General features: G+C 52.2%; 9 protein-coding genes and 2 non-coding genes across 11 annotated transcripts; 6 read left to right on the forward strand and 5 right to left on the reverse strand.

Annotated features, from left to right (window-relative positions):
- Window positions 1-1617: 1617 nt before the first annotated feature.
- On the forward strand, window positions 1618-3621 carry BO66DRAFT_454169 (MFS general substrate transporter; the record flags this gene model as incomplete). Its single annotated transcript, XM_025652013.1, has 2 exons — window positions 1618-2740; window positions 2825-3621. The coding sequence occupies 2 exons, from the start codon at window positions 1618-1620 to the stop codon at window positions 3619-3621; spliced, it is 1920 nt and encodes a 639-aa protein (XP_025502957.1).
- A 921-nt stretch (window positions 3622-4542) lies between these two features.
- On the reverse strand, window positions 4543-5858 carry BO66DRAFT_115682 (cysteine-rich secreted protein). The gene is made up of 2 exons (XM_025641862.1): window positions 5176-5858; window positions 4543-5106 (listed from the first exon to the last, which is right to left on the reverse strand). Exons 1-2 carry the CDS (start codon window positions 5684-5686, stop codon window positions 4583-4585), a joined length of 1035 nt encoding a protein of 344 aa, XP_025502958.1. The 5' UTR covers window positions 5687-5858; the 3' UTR covers window positions 4543-4582.
- Window positions 5859-9228: 3370 nt separating this feature from the next.
- Window positions 9229-9804, forward strand: BO66DRAFT_115576 (uncharacterized protein). The gene is made up of 2 exons (XM_025641860.1): window positions 9229-9446; window positions 9529-9804. Exons 1-2 carry the CDS (start codon window positions 9330-9332, stop codon window positions 9697-9699), a joined length of 288 nt encoding a protein of 95 aa, XP_025502959.1. The 5' UTR covers window positions 9229-9329; the 3' UTR covers window positions 9700-9804.
- On the forward strand, window positions 9805-12788 carry BO66DRAFT_115577 (OPT family oligopeptide transporter). The gene is made up of 8 exons (XM_025641861.1): window positions 9805-10212; window positions 10277-10837; window positions 10904-11020; window positions 11071-11352; window positions 11403-11666; window positions 11724-11901; window positions 11954-12243; window positions 12328-12788. Exons 1-8 carry the CDS (start codon window positions 9910-9912, stop codon window positions 12664-12666), a joined length of 2334 nt encoding a protein of 777 aa, XP_025502960.1. The 5' UTR covers window positions 9805-9909; the 3' UTR covers window positions 12667-12788.
- Window positions 12620-14499, reverse strand: BO66DRAFT_454180 (O-methyltransferase). The gene is made up of 5 exons (XM_025652014.1): window positions 14280-14499; window positions 14103-14229; window positions 13929-14052; window positions 13417-13865; window positions 12620-13359 (listed from the first exon to the last, which is right to left on the reverse strand). The coding sequence occupies exons 1-5, from the start codon at window positions 14472-14474 to the stop codon at window positions 13046-13048; spliced, it is 1209 nt and encodes a 402-aa protein (XP_025502961.1). The 5' UTR covers window positions 14475-14499; the 3' UTR covers window positions 12620-13045.
- A 954-nt stretch (window positions 14500-15453) lies between these two features.
- BO66DRAFT_376233 (uncharacterized protein) lies at window positions 15454-16895 on the forward strand (the record flags this gene model as incomplete). The annotated part of the gene is made up of 5 exons (XM_025645693.1): window positions 15454-15600; window positions 15664-16045; window positions 16105-16222; window positions 16396-16495; window positions 16549-16895. The coding sequence occupies 5 exons, from the start codon at window positions 15454-15456 to the stop codon at window positions 16846-16848; spliced, it is 1047 nt and encodes a 348-aa protein (XP_025502962.1). The 3' UTR covers window positions 16849-16895.
- A 391-nt stretch (window positions 16896-17286) lies between these two features.
- Window positions 17287-19191, forward strand: BO66DRAFT_376236 (MFS transporter; the record flags this gene model as incomplete). Its single annotated transcript, XM_025645694.1, has 1 exon — window positions 17287-19191. The coding sequence occupies exon 1, from the start codon at window positions 17410-17412 to the stop codon at window positions 19189-19191; it is 1782 nt and encodes a 593-aa protein (XP_025502963.1). The 5' UTR covers window positions 17287-17409.
- A 188-nt stretch (window positions 19192-19379) lies between these two features.
- On the reverse strand, window positions 19380-21016 carry BO66DRAFT_421141 (SDR family NAD(P)-dependent oxidoreductase). The gene is made up of 5 exons (XM_025649932.1): window positions 20829-21016; window positions 20281-20678; window positions 19958-20190; window positions 19755-19856; window positions 19380-19678 (listed from the first exon to the last, which is right to left on the reverse strand). The coding sequence occupies exons 2-5, from the start codon at window positions 20568-20570 to the stop codon at window positions 19485-19487; spliced, it is 819 nt and encodes a 272-aa protein (XP_025502964.1). The 5' UTR covers window positions 20571-20678; window positions 20829-21016; the 3' UTR covers window positions 19380-19484.
- A 79-nt stretch (window positions 21017-21095) lies between these two features.
- On the reverse strand, window positions 21096-21168 carry BO66DRAFT_t195. The gene has a single exon. It is a non-coding gene; the product is annotated as a tRNA-Trp (tRNA).
- Window positions 21169-23019: 1851 nt separating this feature from the next.
- BO66DRAFT_t194 lies at window positions 23020-23092 on the forward strand. The gene has a single exon. It is a non-coding gene; the product is annotated as a tRNA-Trp (tRNA).
- Window positions 23093-24194: 1102 nt separating this feature from the next.
- On the reverse strand, window positions 24195-25343 carry BO66DRAFT_115747 (GFA family protein). The gene is made up of 2 exons (XM_025641863.1): window positions 24848-25343; window positions 24195-24778 (listed from the first exon to the last, which is right to left on the reverse strand). The coding sequence occupies exons 1-2, from the start codon at window positions 24974-24976 to the stop codon at window positions 24383-24385; spliced, it is 525 nt and encodes a 174-aa protein (XP_025502965.1). The 5' UTR covers window positions 24977-25343; the 3' UTR covers window positions 24195-24382.
- Window positions 25344-25454: the final 111 nt, after the last annotated feature.

The following is a 25454-nucleotide window of genomic DNA, read 5'->3' on the forward strand; positions in this document are numbered from 1 at the left end:
CCCTGAACCAGCCGACCACGAGCTGTAAGACAGGGAGACAACATTCGTCCCCGAGAGATTGAGCACGCCAGTCTGGCCCTTTTGTTTGCTCGCATCAGCTGTTCATCTCGATTTGCGAATGCCAATGATGACTAACGAGTATCGTCGCACTGACTACGTCACAATAGCCTTGATATCGAGTGCAACTCCTGCTCTCGCGATGGTCACCAGTAACTACGCAACGCAGACTAACACGCACTCGAAGAGGCCGAACCCATCCACCCCCCTCGAACACTAATGCGAGCGAACACTAGATCGTCTTATCACAGACATAGGGGTACCCTCTTCCGTTATGCGACACCAGCATGATTGTGCTGCAGAGGTCTACTCCATTGTGAGTTTCCTAGGACCAAGCACCGACCTTGAAGCAGAACGCGATCAATTCCAAGCATCCGACATCAGCTGCCGACGGTCACAATGAGGCTTCGACTCTTGGTGCTTGTTACATTTACTTGATTTCGTGAGTCACTATGTGGAGTATGGTGGAATGTCAATTTATACTTGGAGCGAACGGACCAATAGAGGAGCTTCACCTTCGTATTCATCGGATCAGGGGCCGGAGAATCGGCATGCAATAATCAGTCTAGCAGAGCGTTCCAACTCAGCGCAGCTCACAAGTCTACCGCCTCAAGCACAGACATACGTCGAAGGTCCCTCTTCTTGCGAAAGCTCAGGAGAACCCGAATTCTCCTGTGTCAGCCATTATCACCATTCTTCATAAGCTTGGATAATCTTAGCACACCTGAATTACATGGAGAAAACAATGCAAACTTGAACCCACCATGAGACCAATAGCCCTATCTCGCTGCATTCCTGCTGTTGGAAGCATTGCATGTCAAGATGCGGTCTCTTCCAATCAGACAACCCCAGAGACCAATTTCCTGATCGGGTAATACGAGGGTTCGCTGCAATCCAAAGTAAGACATCCGCATTTCTGATCAACAATGATTGGCCATACCAGAATTGGTTTAATGTGCTGTGGCCAACCCATGGGGCCACTCATAACACCCGCTGGGTCATCCAAGGGTATTGATGGAGCTTGGCTTATCTGATCTGATTAGATTGTTCGCTTTGATCGTCGCAGACGAGGAGCGGCCAAGCAACTTGGCAACGAGGGGTGGAAAGAAGTAGTGCCCTAATGAAGTATGTGGGTACCGAGAATCCTATACTAATGGACGAGAGAGCCAAGGGATTCATGGCACCAAGACAGTGCTCGGATCCTTTCTCTCGTCGACTTGGCTGTTTTCCAGCAAGGCTGTATAGGCGGACTCAGTCAGTCCTCTAAGACTTTGCTCGGCAACATCTGATAGTCTTGAATCTTCCATGGGCCCATGGTGTCCGTCATGATAGGCTCTAAGCAAAAAAGCTCTTTGCGCAGACGGCCCTATAACTGTGCAGATCATCATTTGATTCCTTATCTGATTCGACTAGAGCTATTGGTGCTGAATCAGATAACAGATTTTTTCATGCTCATAGAGTCTAAGGGGCAGCATCCGCGAGGATAAATATGTGTCTTCGTCCTACGTCCCCAATGCACTCTTCTTGCGGCGGGTAGCCTGAATCTAGGTCAATCACACAATGGCGGACGACAAGATCACTAATGTCACTAATGCAAGAGCAGACTCAGACGTCGACCATGAAGCCCTCAAGACCATTCCGAACGGGGGACAGTCTCAGGGCGTCTCCCGCATGGAGGCCGTCTACCGCGAAGCCAAGTCCAACCGAAAGTCGCTTTGGCTGATCGGCATCTCGGTCCTCGTGTGTGCGTGGGCATATTCACTGGATTCTTCTACAACCTCGTACTACTCCGTCGATGCCTCGTCCTATTTCAAGCAGCACAGCTCGGTACTATCGACCCTCTCCATTGCAACCAGCATCATCAGCGCTGTGAGCAAGCCCTTCATTGCGAAGATCTCCGATATCACCTCACGCCCCTACACATATATCTTAACCCTCTTCTTCTATGTCATTGGATACATCATCGCCGCAACCTGCAAGACTGTTTCTGCCTACATTGTCGGCGAAGTCTTCGTCGCAATCGGCAGCTCGGGCTTGGACCTGACCAACGACATCATCGTGGCGGACCTGACCCCCTTGGAGTGGCGCGGTTTTGCCAGCTCGATGCTCTCGACTCCGTTCATCATCAACACCTGGTTTGCTGGCAAGATTGTAGATGCAATCGATGGCCGAGGCCAGTGGCGATGGGGCTACGGCATGTTCGCCATCATCATGCCCGTGGCACTGGGTCCAGCCGTGGCGACCCTAATACACCTTGATCGCAAAGCCAAGAAGCATGGAATCGTTAACATTGCTTCCTCGAACACAGCACGACGTGCTGCTCGAGACCTCGCTGCAGCTGAGGGCCACAGTGTACCCAGGGGAGGGGTCGTCGCGCCTGCTGCTTCATCCACGCAATCCTGGATGGATGCCCTCAAACACAACCTGGAAGAGATCGACGCCTTCGGTCTGATTCTTTTAGGGTTTGGATGGTCGCTTTTGCTTCTGCCGTTCTCTCTCAAGACCTACGCCGATGGCGGCTGGCGCAACCAATCCCTCATCGCCATGATGATAGTGGGTGGACTGCTATTGATGGCCTATATCATCTATGAAATGAAGTGGGCGCGTGTCCCCAGCGCCCCTCGTCGACTCATCTTCAACAAAACCTTCATCATGTCCATCGTTATTGATAGTTTCTATATGCGTACGTTATCCCCGGACAGCCCCCCGTCATCATCCTATACGCAAATGACAACACTAACACCTCCCGCTTTCCCGCCATGACCAGTCGCCGGAAACATGCGCGGCCTCTACTGGAGCTCCTACGTCTACGTCTCAAAGCCCTGGTCCTACCAGAACTGGGTCTACTACAGCAACACCCTAACGCTAGCCCTCTGCATCGCAGGCCCCCTGACCGGTCTCCTCCAACGCTGGACGCACCGCTACAAAACCATCCAGATCACGGGCCTGTGCATCAAGATCATCGGCATGGGCATTTTATTGGATGGCCACCGCGCGACCGCCAACACCGCCGCGATGATCCTGTCCATGATCCTGATCGGCTTCGGCGGGTCGATGTCCGTCGTCGGGTCGCGCGTCGCCTCCCAGGCCTCGGTGCCGCACCAGGACGTCGCCCTCGCCATCTCGCTCCTATCCCTGTGGTCGAAGATCGGCAGCGCCATCGGCTCCGCCATCGTGGCCGTCATCTGGGCCGCGCAGATGCCCCGCCAGCTGCGCGCGCACCTGCCCGCGACCGCCACGCAGTCCGACGTGCGCAAGCTGTTCGGCAGCCCCAAGTCCATCCGCACGCTGTACGCGATCGACGACCCCATGCGCCTCGGCGCCGTCGAGGCCTACCGCCGCACCCTGTACTACTGTCTGGCCCCCGCGCTGGCGCTGGCCTTCGTGCCGCTCGTCGCCGCCTGGTTCCAGACGGATTTCTTCCTGGGTAAGGCGCAGAATGCGGTCGTGCCGGTCGGGAATGATGGTTTGGCTCTGCGGGAGGAGGAGAGGGAGAGGGAAAAGGAAAGGGCTGAGGTCAAGGGGAAGAGGGAGGCTTTCTTGAGGTTTTGGGCGGGGAGGTAGAAGCTCCCCCCCCCCCCCCCCCCCCCCCCCCCCCCCCCTTTCCTTGCATTTCCTCTTTGGTTCTGTGTCCTGTTGATTTGTGAGTGATGCATGCGTTTGTGGATGAATTGTTCGTTTGGTTAGGGGAAAAGTTGTCTTTGATTTCGCATAATGATATGTGGGCCATGGGAATGTGGTGGGGATAACAGCGTGGGTTAAGATCGAAGCTGTGCAGTTCAGATCTGAAGATGACTGCGGACACTGCGTACTCGAGAAGTAGCAGCAGCAGCAGCAGCAGCAGCTACAATCAGACTCAGAGTCACCCAGTCCAGTGGGCCGCTGAACTCCGAGTGATCCCAGTAGATACTTAGTCGGATTCTCAATCCGAATCGGGCTCTAAGCCCACTGTGCCAGCGAACACGTCGGCCTGCGCTTTCTTCCGTACTGGGGCAGAGTGACAGGCTGCCAGGCATTACGAACCCCCCATGCAGAAGGTGTCACTGCGGGGCAAAAATCTCAAACGGGACTATCTCATAAACAAAGTGAATCGTCGCATTCTGATTTCATTATACATAAAGCAAAGAAAGGTTCAAGGTCGCCTGGTCAAATCAACCGAAATAGAAAAACGGCGAAATATGACACCACAGAAGATGCAGAGACACCAACACCAGGATCAACAGAATCACGGGGTTATTATATTTGAAAGAGACCCTATCAACCAGTCTTAGTATACATACATGGAACGAAGTAATCATAGCGAGAAAAGAAGGCGGGCAGCAACAAAACAAGTTCAATTTCATACACAAGCCAGAAAAGAAAAAGGACATCAAAGATTATTGGCATTGCTCATATCTTGCTCTGGTTCTTCTCTTCATTCGCTCATTTCTTCTTGTCCACCATAACATGCATACAAATAACAATACATTCGTTTATTAAGTGTGAGTGTGAGTGTGTTTTTTGTTTTTGTTTTTTTTTTGTTCACTTACACCTGGGCGGTGCAATCCACCGAGTTGCAGCACTGGTCCTTGCCGTTCTTCCAGATGCAGTTGTTGTTGGGGTGACGGACGTCGCAGGGCACCTCGGTGATATCGATGGGGATGCACGACTGCTGGTCATAGGTCATGAAGGTGAAGGCAGGGGTCAGGGCGGGATAGGCAACGCCCAGACCGTTGTCGTATCCGGTCAGGCAGTACTTGCCGCAGGGCCACTTGGTGAGGGAGAACTCGCCCGCCTTGTCCCAGTGCACGGTCTTGCCGATCTGGCCGCCGTTGTGGGCGTTGTTGAGCCACAGTCCAGGCTGCTGGCCGTCAACAGGGTTGCCGTGCAGGTCCTTGATGCGGAAGCCGTCCTCGGGGTTGACGGGGAGGTTGGGCGTGCAGACTTCGTCCTTGCAGAGCTGGAACTTGCCGAACTTCTGCTGGAGGTCGTCCTGAGCGGCGAGGTAGTAACCCTCAGCGTTGAAGCCGAGACGCTCGGCGTTCTCCCAGGTGAAAGTGTAGCACTTGCCTGCGGAAGACCATCAGTTGAGCTACTTGGAACTTGAAAGGATGGGAGATTCCAGTGATTGTAACTTACCAGTGGAGATACCAGAGGTGCAGGTACGCTCACAGTTGCCCAGAGCGTTCTCGAAGTATCCGGCGGGGCAGACACACTTGTTGTTCACCAGCACTTTGCCCTTAGTACACACAGGCTGAGGGGCCTTGCAGACCTTGCCATCGAAGATCTGGCTGATAGGGCAGCAGCGGTACCCAGTTCTGTTGGAGCCAGCGAGCTCGTGGCCCTCACCGCAGCAGTCAAAGGCAGTGTCAATGCTGCCAATAAGCTGCTGAGAGGGGTAGCAGCAGGCAGCATACCGTCCAGACGCGCTGAAGGTGAGGTGCTTGCCGGACGCGGGAGCGCAACGGAAGTACTCCTCGAAGTCGGAGCGGGGGTCGGAGAAGACAATCTGATCCCCATGGCGGACACCAGTGCCGTCCATCTCCGCGATCTGCACATTGCGGGCGCCGAGATCGGTCCGGATCGCGGCGTTAGTGCCAGCGGCCTGCAGCAGGAGGGCCACAAGGCTCCAGGAAGTAACAGCCTTCATTGTGTGTATGTGAAAGGAGAAGGACGCGAAGAAGAATGGAGGACTGATTCGCACAGAGGGACTGACGGGCGAGGATCGTCTCTTATTTAAGTTTTCCCCGGGCAAGAGTCTTCCAGCGCAGAAGCATTTTCACCATGGCGGGCGAGACTCTGAGCTTCGCATTTCAGCTAGGTGGATCATCGAGCTATGGTGGACCTGGTGAAAGTTTTTCATGATGGAGCCCGTCCCATTTGTGCGTTAGAGGCCAGATATGGAGGACCCATGCCCGGAAGGGAAAGCAGTATCTCAAGGTCTCAACCTCAGTCACCGCTCCTCGATAACGATCAGACCAGTGCGTCGATTGACTCACCGTGTATCGCTCAGGTAAATACCTGGAGTGTTTTCAGCTCCGCTGTGATCAGCCACCGGGGTCGGAAGCTTTGAAGATGGGACGAGCTCGTCTCCACATTGAGGAATCTGCCGGGATAGAATCAGGTCTGGTATTGCGATGAAGGGTTGATGACCTCATTGCATGAATTCTGTCGTGGACAACTCTCCCCATCTCTAATGCGAGAGCAACGTGGAATCCGGAAGATTAAAGCAAGCTCTCCCCACATATTATTGCTTCTCCTCCCAGACTCTGCATGCAGGTCGACAGATTTTCCACCACGGATCTGTCGGCCAGCCGGGTGGCGAAGGAGAGATTCTCGAGAGCGAGCTAGACCAGACTAGACTATCCAAACTAGTCGAAACATACTACTCCATTAGGATTAGATCGAGTAAGTCTCGTCCTTGGCGTTTGTCAGGTGTTTTAGCCTCGATTTGCCCTCTCCGATCGGTTGTTTTGACCACATATTGATACGGGCGTGAAGTCCAAGTTGTCCAAGTGATGAAGAGCGGTGGGTCATTCAGGTCTTGCCTGGTGTTGATCTCGATATTTTTTATCATCGAATCAATCGGCAAGTCCGACGCAAGTGACCCATAGACCTCGCATGCATTTATCGCAGCCGGGGAAAATTGAGTTCGACAGCCATTCCTTGGAGGCTTCTCGAAACACGGCAAGGTTTGGCGATCCAGCCGACCAGACTGCTTTTGTGGGGAGGGACGAGAAGCTACTTGGCAATAGTGGAAGATCTCTCGAATTGGCGGTGTGTCGTGTCAGTGGGAAGGTCTGTCTGCCTGTTTGAAAATGTGAATTCTGAGCCCGAAATCTTTATTGAATGGGGGGGGTATTTTTCGATTGACATTCTGTCATTCATCTCAAAAAATATGCAGTTAGACTTTGTCCTCATGAAATGGAGGTTGTGTGAAAATATTTGCCTCACTGCGCCTCTTTTTTACAAAGCCACAATCTGGAGTGCTCGTGTCAGTTAGTCTCGTTCATGGAGCTTTTCGCTCCATGCCGGCTCCACCCGCTGCATCTTCCCGTCCGTGTTTTGGCTATGCAGGCCGATGTAGTCCGTAGATCCTCAATGTTTCGCCACTCTCATTGAGACTCAGGACAACAACAGAGAGATCTTCGGTAGGCCTTGGGGCAGCACATCAATTTCACGAATTGTCAGCGACTCTGGAATATTATTCAGGTCAGACCAATTGTAGGCTTGGACTGCCATATGTCCATGATCTTTCACAGAGACGTTCTTGGGGCTATAGAAATCGAAGGACCAGACGACCGTGAGGCGAGATGCGAGCAGTAGGAGGGAAACGATAAATCTGGAGTCTGATTGCCAAAGGTAGGAGAGTTAGATGGGCTGATACGATTGGCTGGGAGCCATCTAGGTCAAGCTGGGAAAGTGCTTGACTCGGGTTGGAAAGCATGCATTGTATGCAAGTCCAGGGCGTGGTGAAACATAAAAATGGTCGAGACTCGCTAGATATCCCCCGGTCGGACTATAAGTATTCTTCGAAGACAAGGATGGAAGGAAGCCTCTCTCGGTTGGCTCTTGCAGGCGACTTCGCATTTTGACCCAATCGTATAAGATAGCCACCTCCCGAATCGTCACCTGTCTCGTTCAGTAAGCAACATTGCTTTGCATTGCAATGAACGGTGATCAGTGCCAATGGAGCAGCTCGTGATGAGAGTGCTAAGTCATCCGCTGCATCTCCTCCATATGGCCAACTGGGTCACAAGCCCTCACGCCTTGTTCCAAAGTTTCCCATAGCCATCGATGCCACGATATGTTGTAGGGGCTGAGGCGGCCGTCGGGTGTACCAGGACAATGTCAATGGACCATTGCTAGCTTTGATGACAGCTGATGCAAAGGGACTGTACTGGAATTGGGACAATTCAGAGCTTGGAATCAAGACTGCGGTGGGCGGGAGTTTGAACAGAAGATCGATCAAGAATGAGATGATGGGTTCTTGATGGGTTGGTTCTTGCTTGACTGCCTAAGGCTACAAGAACTGTAAAGTTACCCGGCTTACATCAGACCAGAAGGAATGCAACAAACAAGCAAGCTGAGAACGGACAGCACTTCCTTTTCAGTCTCACTTCATCTTGCTTTCATACCTCCTGCCACCGCTACATTCATGCGAGGTCGATAGCAAGCCTGTCGCCCCCAGAGGCTACTGCTGTTGTACTGCACGGTTGTATTTGTGTCCTCCGCCCGATTTTAAATCCAAATCGTACCCTACTCTTCTTGCGCCAGTGTACAGTACAGTAGGTCGCACTGATGACCAACTGCAGCCAGACACATCGTGCGATTTTTTCGTTCGAGGATATATCCTCGAATGTCTCACGAGTATCATCTTCAATACCGGAATTTTAAAAGTGTCAGGTGCACACAGATGCACAGATGCACAGATGCGCAGATACGCAGATACGCAGATACGCAGATAAGAACCCCTCACGGACTGGACCTCACGCCGTGGCAGGCCTCGGCTCTCGCTCCTTATCTTCCCCCTCCCCCCGCGTACGAGTGCCCAGACACCTGGTCAAAGACATTTCTCGCCATGAATCCTTTATATCATCGAGCCATTCGATAATACACAATGTTCTGACTTTCGAACTTCCTTCCATAAGCCTAGGAACATGCGCCTGCTTCAGATTGGCTCGATTCGTATTGATGGTGGGCATTTAATATACGTGTTCGCGCGACGAAAGTCAATGGAGGCCAAGACTTCATTGGCGTTCTGTTGACGTTGGGTGGAAGGCCAAGACACGCTGCTTATCAGTCCCAAGGAAGGCTGCCCTGAACCTTCCCCACGCTCCGGTGCGGAGGGGTGTTTGCTATAATGTCGAGATTGGGTTCACATTGTGACTTGCGTCGATAACCACGTGGATGGTAGTAGGGCCAACGAACTGGAATGCCTAGGAGACATATACTACCACGAACATGCTGGAGCGAGTGTCCAGCAGGGCTACCAGCAATCACGACAATTGTTGGTGCAAGACGTCTTACAGTGAGGTTCTTGCGTCTTTGGTCCCGCCGACCACTAGCGCGAATAGGGCTACATTGCATCTATGGCGGAATCACATTAGCCTATGCTCAGAACAAATCATCGGGCTTAGATCGTGGCCCTAGGAGATTTGGCGTCGGTGGTCCGTAGGAATCCCGTGGTAGGTTTGATTCCAAATTTGCCGCCTGCCATGCGGATGCTACGTTGACAGCATATCGATGGGGTTATCTCCCTGGCAGGTTAGCCCTGTCTTATCTTCCAGCTCATGGCACCACTCACGTTGGGCATTTTACCAACGACCCTTGCCAGAGAGTCCCTCGAAAGTGCATCAGGATGTGATGGCACAGCGGAAATTCGCGGACTGATAACGCCACTCAATGGTGTGAGTGATTTACCCTTCATTCTGCGTCCGCAGTAGTAGGCCAACCTAGACGCGGCAATGGCTCACTTACCATTTCAACTAGCAAGCTGGGCAGCCCAGACTTTCGACGGGGGCAAGGGAGGCAAATCGGGCCAAGAGCGAGAGGGGTCACAAGCTGGAAGGGGCTATCATGCCCATTTTCTTGGTGGTGTGTTACTGTAGGCCTAGTGATTTAGTATGTCAGTCTAGCAGTAAGCCCAGTGGCAAGGACTAATGTGTTCCATTCACTCGGAATGGCTCATTTCCCGGCTCTATGGTATCACGGACTCACTGATCACAGCAGCAAGCTAAGTTAGCCTCTAATTCATGTAACGTGGTGCAAGAATATAAGAGGTGTGCGTCGCCAACTCACGAAAACGGACGGCCAGCCCAGCTCAAGAATCATTTACCTTCACCCCTCCTTCACCAGTGAGAGCCAGCTACCATGGCCACTCCATTGTCCACTTCGCCCATTGATGGTGAAAGTCTGTCGGCCTCCAACTCAACTCCTGTTGAGGAGAAGACGGCCATCACTGTGCTTGGCAAAGGCGAGGAGCTCAAGACCGATGTGGACCACACCGGCCATGAGAGTGATGAAGATCCAGATGCTGTGATTATCACCGGAGCGGATGCAGCGGTGCACTTGCTGCCGCTACGTGATGACTTCGACAGTGCCCTGACCTTCCGCAGCGTGGTCCTGGCTTCTTGTTTGGCCTGCTTCCAGGCTGTCATGTACCAGATCTACACGGTAGGCCGAGAGAGATATCCCCATGAGGTTTCTTTCGTGCCGCGACTGACGACAGGAATTACAGTTCAAACCCACCTTCATCACCATCCAAGGAACTTTTATCGTCCTCATCTCGTACTTTGTCGGCAATGCTTGGGCTCGTTTCCTCCCTCGTGGCGATAAATTTGAGGCGCGGTGGAGGGCACAGGGCGGCCAGGGCAAGGCTCCATGGTGGATTGCGGTCTTCAGGTTCCTCAATCCTGGGCCATTTGGTCTGAAGGAGCACGCCATCTGCTCTATCACTGCCACCTCAGCCTCGAATGCTGCCGCCAGTGTACAGGTCTTTGCGGCCCAGGACCTCTTCTATAACCTTCCTCTGAGCGCGACCACCGTCATTCTAAGCACCATCTCAATTGGTCTATTTGGCTATGGTCTCTGTGGTATCATGCGTCCCATAGCAGTCTGGCATCCGGAGGCCGTCTACTGGAGTACTCTACCCGTCGTCAAAACCCTGCAGGGGCTTCATTGGCAGCAGGTGAAGAATTCTAAGCCACTCCGATATTTCTGGTATGCTTTCAGCGGCATGGCTGTGTATGAGATTATCCCTGCCTACATTTTTCCATGGCTGAACTCCGTCTCTATCCCGGTATGTGGCCTTCATATTGTCCGAAAACGAGTGTTTTGCAAAGTCTGACAAGTCTCCGAAATACAGTGTTTGGCTGCTCAGAAAGCCACAGGCAATAAGGCTGCCATACTTACCAATCTCTTTGGTGGAGCAACCAACAATGAGGGTCTGGGCTTGTTTACACTCAGCTTTGACTGGCAATACGTAAGATGATGCTCATTGTGTGCAATCTGTTGCAAATCTGACCGATGCAGATCACCTCCTTCCAAACCTCACTCCCTCTAAAATTGCAGATTCACCAAGCAACGGGTTTTTTCGCCTGCTTCATTATTATGCTTGGTATCTATTACGGCAATGGCTGGGATTCAAAGTCACTTCCCTTCATGTCGACACGCCTGCTCCAGGCAAATGGAACAGCCTACCCCGTCGCCACAATCTTCCCTGGGGGAGTGCTTGATGAAGCCGCCCTGGAAGTCTACGGTGTTCCCAAACTCACGGGTTCATTTGCCTTTGCCATGTTTATGGCCAACGCTGCAGTAGGTGTGACCCTGTTTCGCTTGAAGTATAAAAGCTAAAAACCGCCCAGATTGGTGCTTTGGTTGCACACACCATCCTCTTTTGGGGAAGAGATATCTGGCGGACTTACAAGAGTGCGAGAGCAGGTAAATACGACGATCGGCACCATGTGCACATGGCAAAGCATTATAAAGAAACTCCATGGTGGTGGTACGCCTTCGTGCTGCTTTTTAGCTTCATCCTGGGTCTGGTCGTGGTCCTCAAGGAGAACGTCACCCTTCCTGCCTGGGCATACGTCGTCTCGCTAATAGTCGGAATTATCTTCGCGCCATTCGTGAGTGTTTCCATAGCACAAACAGTTGAAAGAGTCTGACTAACAATCCTGCAACAGAGTACTATCCTCTATTCCAAGTATGGCAATGGAATCGCCACCAACAACCTGTCAAAGATGTTGGCTGGCCTGATGATTCCGGGCCGCCCTGTTGGAAACATGTACTTTGCTGCGTGGTCACACAATGTCATTTCCAATGCTGTAACCTTGTCCAACGACCTGAAGATGGGCGAATACCGTGAGTGTCACTAGAGTCCCACGACCACGCGGAAACTAATGCTCTGTCTTAGTCAAAATTCCACCCCGTGTCATGTTCTTGACCCAGATCTACGGCACGATTCTTGGCGGCTTCATCAACTATGCTGTCATGATCTCGATTGTGAGCGGCAACCGCGAACTTTTGGCAGACAGCAACGGAGACTCGTCCTGGAGTGGCGCAACCATGCAATCATACAATACCAACGCGACCTCTTGGGCCCTGGCATCCTACCTCTATAGGGCTGGTAAGCAATACAGTATCGTTCCCGCTGGGTTGGCAATCGGTGCTGCTGTGGTTGCCGTTCACAAGATTATTCATAAGGTGAGTAGCTTTGTCAACACGAAGACCATCCCTTGTTCTGTCCTAGCCGGGAACAAAACTGACATGCTCCATGCTTCATTCTAGCTTGTTCCACGGATCGGGAAATTTGACGTCTCCGAGATCAACATGCCGCAATTCATTCAGTACGCCGGCTATATCCCTTACAATCAGAGCCAGACCTGCATCCTCTTCAGCTGGGTCATCGCGGGCTTTTACGTCCAGTACTACCTCCGCAACTTCAAGCCCCGGGTCTTCAAGGACTACTCGTACCTGATCACTGGTGCCTTTGACGGAGCTAGCTTGACGGTCGTATTCATCCTCTCGTTCGCGGTGTTCGGAGCTGGAGGACCAGCGCATAACTTCCCGGCATGGTGGGGCAACAACGTGAATGGATACTATGACTGGTGTCCTTCCTCGGACTAGGGTCGGTTCCGTTGGGGTGGAGGAGACATGAAGCTGTAATTAATACCTGAGCATCCGGTCAAGTGCTGTTTTCCGTGCTCGAACGAACATCTCTACTTTGATGCATACTTAGGCTACATATTAATGGGGCTAATGCCTGCATTGCCTGGATGAGCTAATAATATCAATATACCCATGGCATTCTCTTCTTAACTCGTTTGTCTCTGCGGAGGTAGCTTCACTCACTCCTTGCGGCTTAGTCTTGATGCTCCTCCAAACATCGGGTTTTGCGCTGCCTCCCTTCCAAGTTCTCCCTTCCTTCCGCCTTCTTTCATCCACCCTCCGCCTAGTAGCTGCCCCAGCCGTCTCCACAAGCGTTCTTAAAATACACGAGCCAGATCTACTCCAGCTCTGCTTCAATTATACCCTGTCCATCCCCTGGAGGAGGCCAAAATTTCACTACTCGGAAGCCTGCAGAACCGACCAAGCTCCTCCACCGGTCCGCCGTACGTTCCATGCTATTGCAGAAGATCAACATCTCCCAGTCCCACATAGCAGGCAGCATAGCACAATCTCTATCCGCAAGCACAAATTCCTCAATGATCAATTTCGAGTATCCCTTCTGCATGGCCGCTCCGACGTGCCTCAGGATCCGACGACAATCCTCATCCGACCAATCGTGCAGGATGAATTTCAGATAGTAAGTCCGCGCACCTACAGGGGCACTTTGGTTAGCAAGCTGATAAATTGGTTTGAGTGACCATAACTGACCTTGTATCGGCTGCTGCTTGAACAGATCGAAAGGTATGTGTTCAATCTTGGGGTGAACCACTGCACTATCTAGAACCTGCGGGAGATCCTCCAGTACCAATCGACCTGGTGCATTGGGGAATTTGGTCTGGAAGGCAGCAATATCATGTCCACGTCCTCCTGCTACGTCTACAAGGAGCACCCCAGTGTCACCCTTATGGAAACCGTCGATCAGTTGCTCCTGAACCGGAAACCACTCCAACCAGCTGGGTCGGCTGCCCCGATCCGCTTCCATGAACGTGTTGCAGGCGTCCAGGTATCCCGGTTTTGTGGCGAGCCACTCCCAGATGATAGTGTCCATCTTCTCCGCATGGTGTATTGCACCGTTCAAAGGACCCGAGGGGTTTTGGTACTCAGTCGTTCGCAGAAACTCCGGGACTTTGGCGAGCGTGGGCATCCCGACATCGAAGCTATAACGTACAATCTCGCGTTGTCAGATTACTTGCTGTCAGAGGAGGCTGAAGATTACGCACATGAACTTCACCACCGCCAGACTCAAACGGTCGGTCATTTGCCTTGTCATTGCCGTTGGGGTATACACTCTCACATCGTGCTCCGCCACATAGTCGATGCCGGCCAAAATGCGCAAGACACGTTCTATGTTATATTGTCAGAAAGCTCAGGGACGAGGATAAAGATTTGCTCGCCTGTCAGGATGGGATCAGCGCCCTTGACAGCCGCCAAATCCTCCAATGTCGTCGGGCAGTTCCTTTCGCTCAAGGTGGTGAAAATATCCAGATCGATGGCGATCCTAACACACATCACATGGGTGGGCTTATCAACATTAGACACCTTCAACCTGGCTATGAGGACTGATTTCATACTGAATAAGCGAGGTTGTACACCGCATCCTGCGGCTTTTGGAGTGCAGTCACCAGTTCCTGTGCCGCGCGCAGTGCTTTCAGGCGGTCGGCCTCGCCATGAGAATCGTTGAACGTGTTTGCTGACTGATTGACTCGCCTTAGCAACTTTTCAGTCTCCATCGAGGCGCCATTATGATAATTTTCGTTCGAGGGCATATCGGTGGGTGAGGGTGATGGTATAGGCGGCTAAGCGTGTGATCGATCAGGACACGAATCTGAAATTGACCTCCAGAGTCTTCTCTTTCGACTGGCCTATATCTGGATTATATCCCTACCGAGCGTGGGTTCCCCCCTTATACGCTTAATCGAGGTTTGCATGGTCTAGTACGGTTTTCCTACTTAATGAGGCACGTTTCCCCTTCGATGGAGTTGCACCCCGGCATCATCCCGAAATTACCACTGGCGGAGATTGCGACTGACAGGCATAGTTATGATTCAACTTGCCTACAATCATGGTCATAGCCTAAGACCTTCTTGGGCTTGCCCCTAATGGTGAAATGGACTTTAGGCCGAGGTTAGCGGCGTTAGCGGCAGGTGGACAGCGGGGGATGCAGGGGTGTTCACCCGTGCTTCTAACCTCGTCGATCATAGCATGAGGCAATTAATATATACTTGTTTCACTTGGTTGACGTGCTTACTAGGGTCACCGTGCTTCGAAGACGCCAAATATGCAACCAAGCTACGCCGCAACAATTGAAGGAGCTGCGGCCGATTTTACCGACCAAGCAACCGAACAATCAATCTCTGTTAGCCTGGGTTGTTTCGGATCCACCTCTCACAGATCAATCTCAAAATTAGCCCAACAATTGAATCTCAAGAAAAGAAAAGGCCATGGTTCTCCGAGGCATTGGGGCTAAGTGATCTGGTGAACTGCCAAGGTTAACAAGATCCACCTCGATTGTTGTATGACCAGAGGCGGACTTTCACCGGATCTAGTCTAGAGTTCTAGGCATTCGGCTCCCTAGACACCTGGCTAATTTTCAATATGTGGTCGCTTGTGTAGGACGCAGTAACAATCCCTGCCAACAGAAAACACGGGCGTCTGACGACGCTACGCAAGTGACTGCGTATAAATCCGCTCCGATTGTCCTTAAAGTACGTACGGCAACATCATCCGTTCATCGTTCGTCTCATCATGGCCATTGACAAGGGCACTGAGATCGAAGCTGTATCTTGGATCTTTGGCAGCATTGCCAGCCTCGCTGTGGTGCTTCGGCTGTACACCAGAATATGGCTGACGCAGAAAGCCGGCTGGGATGATGGGTTCATCATTGTCTCCCTGGTATGAGGCCTGCGAAGATCCGATTCTCGAAGGAACCTCGCTAACGCGGGTGACCCCTGACAGACTAATGCTCTTGTATGCTCTGGCTTGGTACAAGTTGGCATAAGATATGGCCTGGGGAAGCACCTGAGAGATATCGCAGACCGAGAAGCCAGGATTCAAGCATTCAAGTATACGGTGATCGCACCGAACTTCTCCGTCATCAGTACCACGACAGGCAAAATATCTGTCGTGATATTCTTGCTGCGCCTGATGGGCCAGGCAGCCACTCCAAGCAAGCGATGGTTCTTATACGTCCTAACTATAGTCTCGATCATTTGGAACACATTAGCTATTGTGGCTATTATCGGCTTTTGCCGACCCGCCGAAAAGATATGGCGCCCTGAGACTCCGGGCGAGTGCTTCAGCTTAGGCTTTCAACTGGTGCTTGGTATCTCGCAAGCGGGTGAGTGTCTGAATATCATGCTGATGATCAATGAAATCCGACTCTGACTTTCAGGATAGCCTTTAACGCCTTCGCGGATCTAGCTCTTGCCATATTCCCTATCGCAGTCTTCTGGCACGTTCGACTGCCATTGAAGATCAAAATCGGAGTTCTGGCAGTGATGGGCGCGGGAATCTGGTGAGTGAATCCCCGTTTTTCCTGTACGGACCGTAACTGAGTCATTTGTAGTGCCGCAGCCGCGACACTGGTGAAAGCCATCTTGCTGAAGAGCCTTCCTGCTCATTCAGACATAACATGTATGTGGACTATAACCTCCAAGACCAGATTAGTATGCTAATTGGGCTTCGTAGGGTCATGGGCAGAAATCACTGTGTGGTATACGTGAGATTCACCATTGTTCTATTAGACTGGCGCTTGATATATTCTGACCATGGATCAAACAGGATTGAGGTACAATACTGCGCTGCTCGCTACCTTGCAGTAGGTGCTAACGTATGGTCCAGATGTACCTCATCATTATTTGCGCGACCTTGCCGACCCTGCGTCAATCGTACACTGCCCTTGTTCATCGAACCCGCCGCTCAACGTCGGGCTATGAGTTGAGCGGCCCCAGTCTCAAGCTGAAGCCCATTCACTTTGTACGCCGCATGCCGGACCAATCGCTCTTCGACACCCACATAGACGCGCCCAAGGCGCAGGATGGTACGAGCAGCCAGGAAAACATTCTTCGAGCGGAAGAGGCGCACCGATCATATATCGTGAAGACCACGGAGTTTCATCTCCACGAGCATGGAAGGGGTTGAGACCCGGGTTCTTGCATGGTAGGTCATTGTGTGCTGCTAGGCCAACATGTACATCATATATTGTATAGCCATTTGCTCTGCATCAATCATCCCTGGTGCAGTGCTTGCATGACAAATCAAAGTTTTGATTTTGCCAAGATCCTGGAGTCCGACTGACTCACGAAGCTTAGCCAAACGAGCTGAGACATTTTCCAAGCGTTCAATTCTGAAGCTCCCTAGATGATTCATGAAGGTAGGTTATCTTACAGATCTGACTTAGAAATCTCATGCTTTGTCAGATCCTCGATGATGGCGTGGCTTGGTGAGAACCAATGGTTCGCCCAGGGTTTGTGATCAGTAATCACCACCCCTCGTGTTTTCTGCGGGTGCTGCTGAATAATGACTGAAAACAACATCGGTGGAAGCGCATGGTTGCTTTGTCTCCTCCACGCTGAATAATTCCAACACGAGCACGAGTTTTCAGTATGCACTTCAGAATGAGGATAAATATGGCCGTAATGTCTTCGATACAATGTTTCAGTACACAATCACCAATCCGCTGGTTCTCAATCACATTCGATCATGGATTCTATCATCCGCGATAGCACAGCTGGACAGCTTCTGCGATGGGTCACTAGGAACAAAGTCCTGCCCTACCCTGAGGAGCGTCCGGACTTTAAGTGCCCCAATTGCTATGCAGGAAATGCCCCGTCGGCGACAATCTTTGAAGCGGACAGGGAGAAGGACTCGGATTCCGACCCCGACACCAACGAACGACAATCTGAAGATGCTTCTACATCCGAAACAGCCACCAACTTGAGCCGAGTGCCGTCAATGACCGATCTTGAGAAGGTCCGCACTCAAGACGATCTGGCTCGCCTGTACTCGGTCGCTACGCAGACCGAAGCACTGCAGGCGGCCCCCAGCCGACCTATAGCGCCAACAAAAACCGACGACGGTACCATTCTAGTGGACTGGTACACGACTCATGATCCGTCCAACCCGCAGAATTGGTCCTCCGGCAAGAAGCTGTTCGTTGTGACTCAGATTTACCTCTATACTTTTGCTGTTTACCTAGGCTCGTCGATCTATACGCCCAGCGCTCCGGAAATACAAACCCGTTTTGGGGTCTCGGCAACTGCCGCATCTCTGGGGTTGGCTCTGTACGTCCTGGGGTACGGGATTGGGCCCCTGATCTTCTCTCCGATTAGCGAGATCCCCAGTATCGGCCGCAATCCGCCGTACATCATTACCTTCGCGCTTTTTGTCATCTTCACCATTGGCGCCGCGGTGGTCGACACGTTCGGAGGTCTTCTTGTCCTTCGCTTTCTGCAGGGCTTCTTTGGCAGCCCATGTCTGGCGACTGGCGGCGCTAGCATCGGCGACGTGTACAGCCTCTTGAAATTGCCTTACGGGCTCACCACCTGGGCGGCCTTTGCGACCCTGGGTCCCGCCCTGGGTCCCCTGATCTCAGGCTTCAGCGTTCCCGTCAAGGGCTGGCGGTGGTCCCTCTGGGAAACTGTCTTGCTGTCGGCCCCAATTCTCGTCCTCATGTTTTTCTGCTTGCCTGAAACGTTCCCGGATGCCATTCTCCTGCAGCGGGCGCGCCGCCTGCGCCGGGTGTCCGACAATGACAAACTGCGCTCGCTGTCCGAAATTAAGCAGAAGCAATTGACCGTCACCGCCGTGGCGATGGAAGCGCTGTATCGACCGTTCCAGATCGTCTTCCTCGACCCAGCGATTCTCTTCTTCAACGTCTACACTAGTCTAATCTACGGGATCTACTACTCGTTCTTCGAGGTCTTCCCGATTGTCTACATTGACATCTACCACTTCAACCTCGGTGAGATGGGCCTCGTCTTTCTGAGCATCGCCGTGGCCCTCGCCATTGCCGTCCCCCTCTACTTCTTGTATCTGTACAAGGTCTTCGAGCCCGAGATCCGTACCCGCGGCCCCGGCGCCCCGGAACGCCGACTCATCCCCGCGCTATTTGCCTCCTTCCTCCCGCCGATTGGACTGTTCATTTTCGGATGGACCTCGCGCGCCTCGGTTCACTGGATCGTATCGGTGGTCGGAATCCTGCTGTACACGATCGGAATCTTCACCCTGATCCAGTGCATCTTTATCTACATCCCGATGACGTACCCGCAGTATGCGGCGAGCCTGTTCGCCGGGAATGACTTCATGCGCAGTGCGCTCGCTTGCGGCGCCGTGCTGTTTGCCCGCCCGCTCTATCTGAATCTTGGGGTGGGACAGGGGGTGAGTCTGCTGGCCGGGTTGACGGTGGGCTGCATTGGCGGGATGTTCGCGCTGTACTACTACGGGGCGGCTTTGAGGGCTCGGAGCCGGTTTACAGCGAAATAGATCATGATGGAAGTCATTTTGGGTCTTGGCTGCGGTTTGGATTCCTATTTACTAGATAAGCTTAATATTTAATCGGTTATATGAATGATGAATGATAAACAATGTGGCATTGACACTTCAGCTGGTAGAGCAAGAATGACAAGCATGTATGCTTCATTTATTTCTTTCTCTTCAAGGTAGCCTAGCTAGACCGATTAAACGACATCATTTCGTATTCAAAGCTCTTCAACCAGCTCGCACGTCTTCTGGATCTCATCTTCTCTCAATTCCTCTTGGAGATTACGGAATCGATTCTAACGCGCAGTATAACCGCCATCCACCGGCAAAAGAATCCCAGTCACCCAATTAGCGTCCTCACTAGCCAACACCACCGCCATCCGAGCAATATCATCCGGCATCCCGGGCCCCTTGAACGGATGCCGCTTCTGCAGATCCTCGAGAGGGGTCATGTAGGCCGTTGTCTCTTGAAAGATAGCCGTCTGAGTGTCTGCATTGTAGCCGTCAGCAAACAGCACAAGCCTCAAACCTAGATACTCCCCTGTTGGAGAGGGACCATCACTTACAACCCGGACAAAGAGCATTAACATGAATCCTGTGGGGCGCATAGTCCAGCGCCACCTGTTTCGTGAGATTGCTCACCGCGCCTTTCGACGCACAGTAGGAGACTACACCCAGAGAACAAATTAGCTTTCACGTCCATCTATCAAGCCCGCTGACCACAATCTCCCCACGCACACACTCACCAGAATCAAAATGGGAGACTCACCATTGTCCAACCCCGCCACAATCCCCATAATCGACGACATATTGATGATCCACCCGCGATCCCCGGAGGGCTGATGCGGCTCCTGCTTCAACATCTGGGCCGTCGCGTACTTGCACCCCAGGAAGACAGACTTGCTGTTCACGCGCATCGTGGTGTCCCACACCTCCTCCTCGGTCAAGTGGCACACGGCGGGAGTCCTTGCTTCGAGTGCGACGCCGGCGTTGTTGACGAGACTGACGGTCAGATTAGCTTACTCGCTCGTTCTTGTTCTTTTTTGTCTTGAGGAACAAACAGGCCGCGGAAAGGGGGGAAGGGGGTCTCACATATCCAACCGCCCAAACACATCCACCGCCGTCTGCACCACCCGCTCCATATCCCCCGCATCCCCGACGTCCGTCTTCACGAAGACGGCCTCCCCGCCGCCCTGCACGATGAGGTCATGCGTCGCGATTGAGGTCTCGGAGGGGACTTGTGCGCGGGCGGTCGGGGTGAGGTCTGCGCAGATGAGCTTTGCGCCTTCGCGCGCGTACCGGAGGGAGATGGCGCGGCCCAGGCCGGAGGAGGAGCCTGTTACGATGGCGATTTTGTTGGCGAGGCGGGGGGTGGTTGTCATGATTGCTTGGGAGGGTTTGAGCTAAGTGGGGCGGTTGAGATGGTCTGTTATGTTGTGTGTGTTTGTTGGGGCTTGGGAGCTGGCGTTGTATGCTTCCTTTATCTTGATCTTTGTCCTCCGGTCAGTTGCGGGGTTGCAGGTCTAGACCATGCAGGCAGGGTCATCATTGCTTTGGGGGAGGGTTCGGCGTTCTGTGCGAGGGTTGGATATCCGAGGGTATTCGATAAGGGATTTGGGGTTGGTATGTTGGGACTTTACCTGGTGTTATAATTGTTGTTCTTTATACTTGTTGTGGTTGGGGGTGGGGGTGGAGTATAGGTCCAGCCGAGGGAGAGATCTTATTGAACGCTGGATGGGTCATCATATTGTTGGTATGCGGGCCATTGCTGGTACAAACTGTGCAAGCTGTGAGAACACGGACTGTGGGAGGTGATATCTACAAAAACAAATGCAGCGGTGGTAAGCTCAGATGTTGATTGCAAGCAATGGTTGGGGGAAGTTGAGACAAAAACCAAAAAGAATGGATGAGCCCAGCCCGGCTCGATCAGGCAACCTTACGATCTGGAGTCGTACGCGCTACCAATTGCGCCATAGGCCCATTCTATACATTGACATCATTATAAGCGCAATATGTCCCATCAATAATGGGACTACATTCCTATCTACTCTCTCAGTCCAGTAAGACACAACTTCGTCCATCAGCCGGACACATACAACAGTCGCGCCATCTAAGTGTCTTCATCTTGCCATGCCCTCTTATATAGTTATGACGAGCTGCTAAGCTTTTACTGAGTCGATCTGATCATCTTCTGACAGGCCACCTTCCAACACAGACCAGCGTCCATGCGTGCCCGATTCCGTCGGGCAACATAACAACACCATGGGAAGCTTTACACAGCTAAACAGACAGCTCAGACGCTGCACGAGCTCTCAGGACTCTAGCTGGTATGATGGCCTTATCTCAAGACACTGCGGTTGTTGCTCAGCTAGACGATTCTTCGTGATAATAAAGGTACGTCTCCATCCTACCAGGTCCTGCTAGACGCTCACTGGAGTCCTCTACAGCGAGCACAGACTACGGTCAAAGGTTATCATCGGTGAGGCTCTCCAGATGAACCCTGGACAAACACGAGGAAGTAGGTCTACGGCACCGTCCGCCTCAAGCAGGTTCATGTCAAATGACATTCGCGGTGGCTGCATGATGCTCTCGGTCCGGTAGCTGGTGCTCTTTGCTAATCAATAACACGGTGTCAAAGTCTTCCCCATTGCGCTCAGGATCTTCTTCCATTCAAACAAAGGGCTGGAATAAGCCATCTGGCCTCACGGACGGTCGTCTTTACCCAACACAGCGTCCGTCCCACGATGCTCCCCTTTGCTTGACTGCAAGCTGCTGGATCAGCCCATGCTATCCGCATCTAAACATAGCTCAGAGCTGGCAACATCAGGCAGGGATTACTCGAGATTGCGTCTATATCGCAGCGGACCCTGTTCGACGTGCAGTAGAGCTCTGCTCTCGGGGCATGGACCTCTGGTGTAGGCATGCCTAGGTGTCCATGCTTCTTGCGGGAATACTGTTCTCTGAATACAACGTATATGAAGTCACCAGGTACGGGCATTGGGTCAATGTACCAGGCAAGTGTAACTTCAAGGCAATGCCACCCCTGAGGATGGTGAAGATATCTTGGACCGCACACACCGCAATTTGTTTGTCGAGGTCAGGGCATGTGCAATCTTGCTCACTCGAGGTTGGGATGATCTTTAGGATGGACTTGCGCGCACCTTTTGGCTGATCTGATAATCACCCTTAGGCTTGTCTCGCCGTTGCCAATAACTTCTTGGCAGGATCGAGGTCAACTCTCTTCAGCCCATTGCTTGATACTGGGGTGGAATCCTGATCAGATGACGACAGTGCTGATCAGCTTATCTGGAACGGATGGATCTTCACATTTTCAAGATCGGCTTGACTCATAAACGCCATTTACGAGCATCAGGGGTCCAATTTAGCCGGCAAAGAGGCGTACTCCAGTGGCATAGCCGCCCAAGGTAGCATCTCGTGAACACCGGGGGCCAGTGTTGCCGCTGGGTCAAGTATCCTCAATCCTGGTGACCCTCGGTGACTGGTACGTTGACATAGGGCCAGCCCCAGGCATCTTCCCAACTCATTCGTTCTGTACTATCTAACGCACACGGAACTCCACTCTCCTCTGTACCTCATGATATATACTAACGCACCAGACCAAACAGAATCAACCAAGAAACGTACCACTATATACCATCCTCCAAGGCCACCTTCAAAAGCCCCGACACCTATCCACATCCCCACACCATGGACTGGCTACCTTACAACCACAACCAGCAGCGTCAAATACGATCACCGCAGCACCTACCTCATGTACATTTGTTTGTGTGCGTTGAGAATCGTTACAAAGCAAAACTATACACCCAAAATGGGCCTATGGCGCAATTGGTAGCGCGTACGACTCCAGATCGTAAGGTTGCCTGATCGAGCCGGGCTGGGCTCATTTCCTTTTTCTTTCTGTATTTTCTATCCTTGTTTTTATCCCAACAAAACCAGTCTCTATCGGTACGTCTGCCTGCTCTAGGCGCCAGTCATGGACACAAGCGAGTCACGGTGAGAGACTCCGTGCTGGCTGCCCGTTGAAAACCCCACGATGCAAATCCCAAACGAAGCTCGTCGTGTCGTCGCCATGTTCCATCATGCTTGGCGGTAAAAGACACAACCGAATATTCCGCCACAGGCATCCATGAACCATCTAGCTAGACAATTCCTTCTGCACGTGTCTTCATCCCGAATTCCACCCGGATGATGGACTTGTGCCGCATACGCATACCAAGTATAGTTTCCGATGGCTGGAGGACAAGCCCACCGAAGTCCATATTCCCACGCAGGCTCACTCGGACCCTGACAATGGACAAACCACAGGGCCAATTTGACATGACAATCTACAAGAATGATACTCATGCTTAATTCTATCACATACGACCACAGGGTGTGGAAAATAGGGCTTCCCGTCCGCTCAGCCGTACTCAAGCCACACGCCGGAAGGTTAGTAGTTGGGTGGGTGACCACCAGCGAATCCCTTCTGTTGTATGTTTTTGTTTTCTGTCTGCGCACTAACCCTAAGACCGAGTGCTTTCAGAGAGTACGGAAGACACCAAACTACCTCTCTTTCGTTCTCTAAGAGGGTGAAGGCGTGGCACCTTTCTTTTTCCTGGTAACCTCCGCGTACAACTCCCCCCCGCGGATTCCGTAGCAGCGTCCGCACCGCCAAACCCCATCATCAATCATGCGATTTTCACCTACATGTCCGCGCTGACACGCTGGCTATAGAGCGCTGGACTGTGGTCGAATGAGATGCCCATGGCGAATCTCTGGATATAACACTCGCTCAGGACGGGTAACGGGGGCGCGCCCCAGGGGATAGCACGCCTTTGCTCGGCGATGGCGACGGGGAAAGCAGCCGCAGCAACAGCACTGCCATCACCATCCGGACAAACATCACCGCTATCATCATCATCACCATCATCATCACTACCCCGAAAGGGCTGGACGACTATGTGCTGTCCAAGCCCCTTGGTATTATGAGCGATCCTTTCCCTCGGGGCTCTGGATATGAGCAGTATCCAGGTCTTTCAAGTATTGAAGTTCAATGCTCCGAGCACTCTGGGTTAGACTAAGTCTAGGCTTTTTTTTCAATCTTTTTCCTATAGCTTTTTCCAAGCAACATTTCTTTAGAACCAGAACCAGGCATTTTGGATATAGAATATTCCAGCCCAACTTGAAACCATCCTCAAGCATAGTAATTCCCATGGACCTGGTTGACACCCTCAGCCGCGCTTAACCAACCCACACGATCCTTCACAAACTGTTCAATCCGCGGCTTCAACTGATTCTCGTGCAGGGCGAAATCATCTATAGTCCCAATGCGTAGAATGCTCATTCCGGGAAAACCAGTCGAAACACGGTACATCAGGGTGCCGCAAACCGAGCAGAAGAAGTTGGTCATGTTGTTCCCCGAGGCCACGGTCTTGGACTGGCTATACGACGATAGCAACTCGCGGCCGCGCTCATGGACCAAATGCTGGTCATCGATGGTAAAGTTCGAGGCGAACATTGATGCGGTGATCTTGCGACAGTCCGTACAATTGCAGATGAAGGTGTCGACGAGGCCAGGGCCCTGGGTTGGCTGGAGGGATTGCCCGATTGTCAGCATAGGAAGAGTGAAGTTAAGGAAGCATACGCCGAGGGAACCTACAAAGCTCAGCTGGACAGCACCGCAGAAGCATGTAGCTGTTGCTCGGTCGCCATCAGACCATCCGTCCTGTCGGGCACCCGCTAGAGGGAAATATGAGTTGGTTTTCGTGCTGTCGGAGGTAGTCGCCATGGTGTGGAGGATGCTGTTATTGAGCCTTTTCACCCACTGTGCCGTATGTGATTTGTATCTGAACTGTGTTGGGTCTGGAATGGAACTTCAGGGATACTTATATATTCCTAGATTCGTGGGTGCTGAGCAAGCCTCTAGTTATTGCGGAGTCGCGGAGTCGCGGGGTTGTGTGAGTTGCGGCCTCGGAGTCGCGGGCATCTTCATGATTAAGTTACTCTCATTGATTTTGTCTGACAAATTCGAAGCCTTAACTAATTAGTTAGTTAGTTGATGACGGAGAGCTGCTAACCAATCTTCTATAGGTCTATTCTTGCAGATCTTCCCCACCTAAATTGACTGACAGCTAGATGTACCACACTGCATTTGATCTCAGTGGGTCAGGTCTGTGCCGTTTCTTCAAGGTTCCCTCGGAAGAAGGCTCTCAAACACCCAGGGAGAGTCAACGGCCGTAGATCATCATGACTTCTGTGCAAGGTCA

The sequence above is a fragment of the Aspergillus aculeatinus genome (genome assembly GCF_003184765.1).
Source record: "Aspergillus aculeatinus CBS 121060 unplaced genomic scaffold BO66scaffold_30, whole genome shotgun sequence".
Lineage (NCBI taxonomy): Eukaryota > Fungi > Ascomycota > Eurotiomycetes > Eurotiales > Aspergillaceae > Aspergillus > Aspergillus aculeatinus.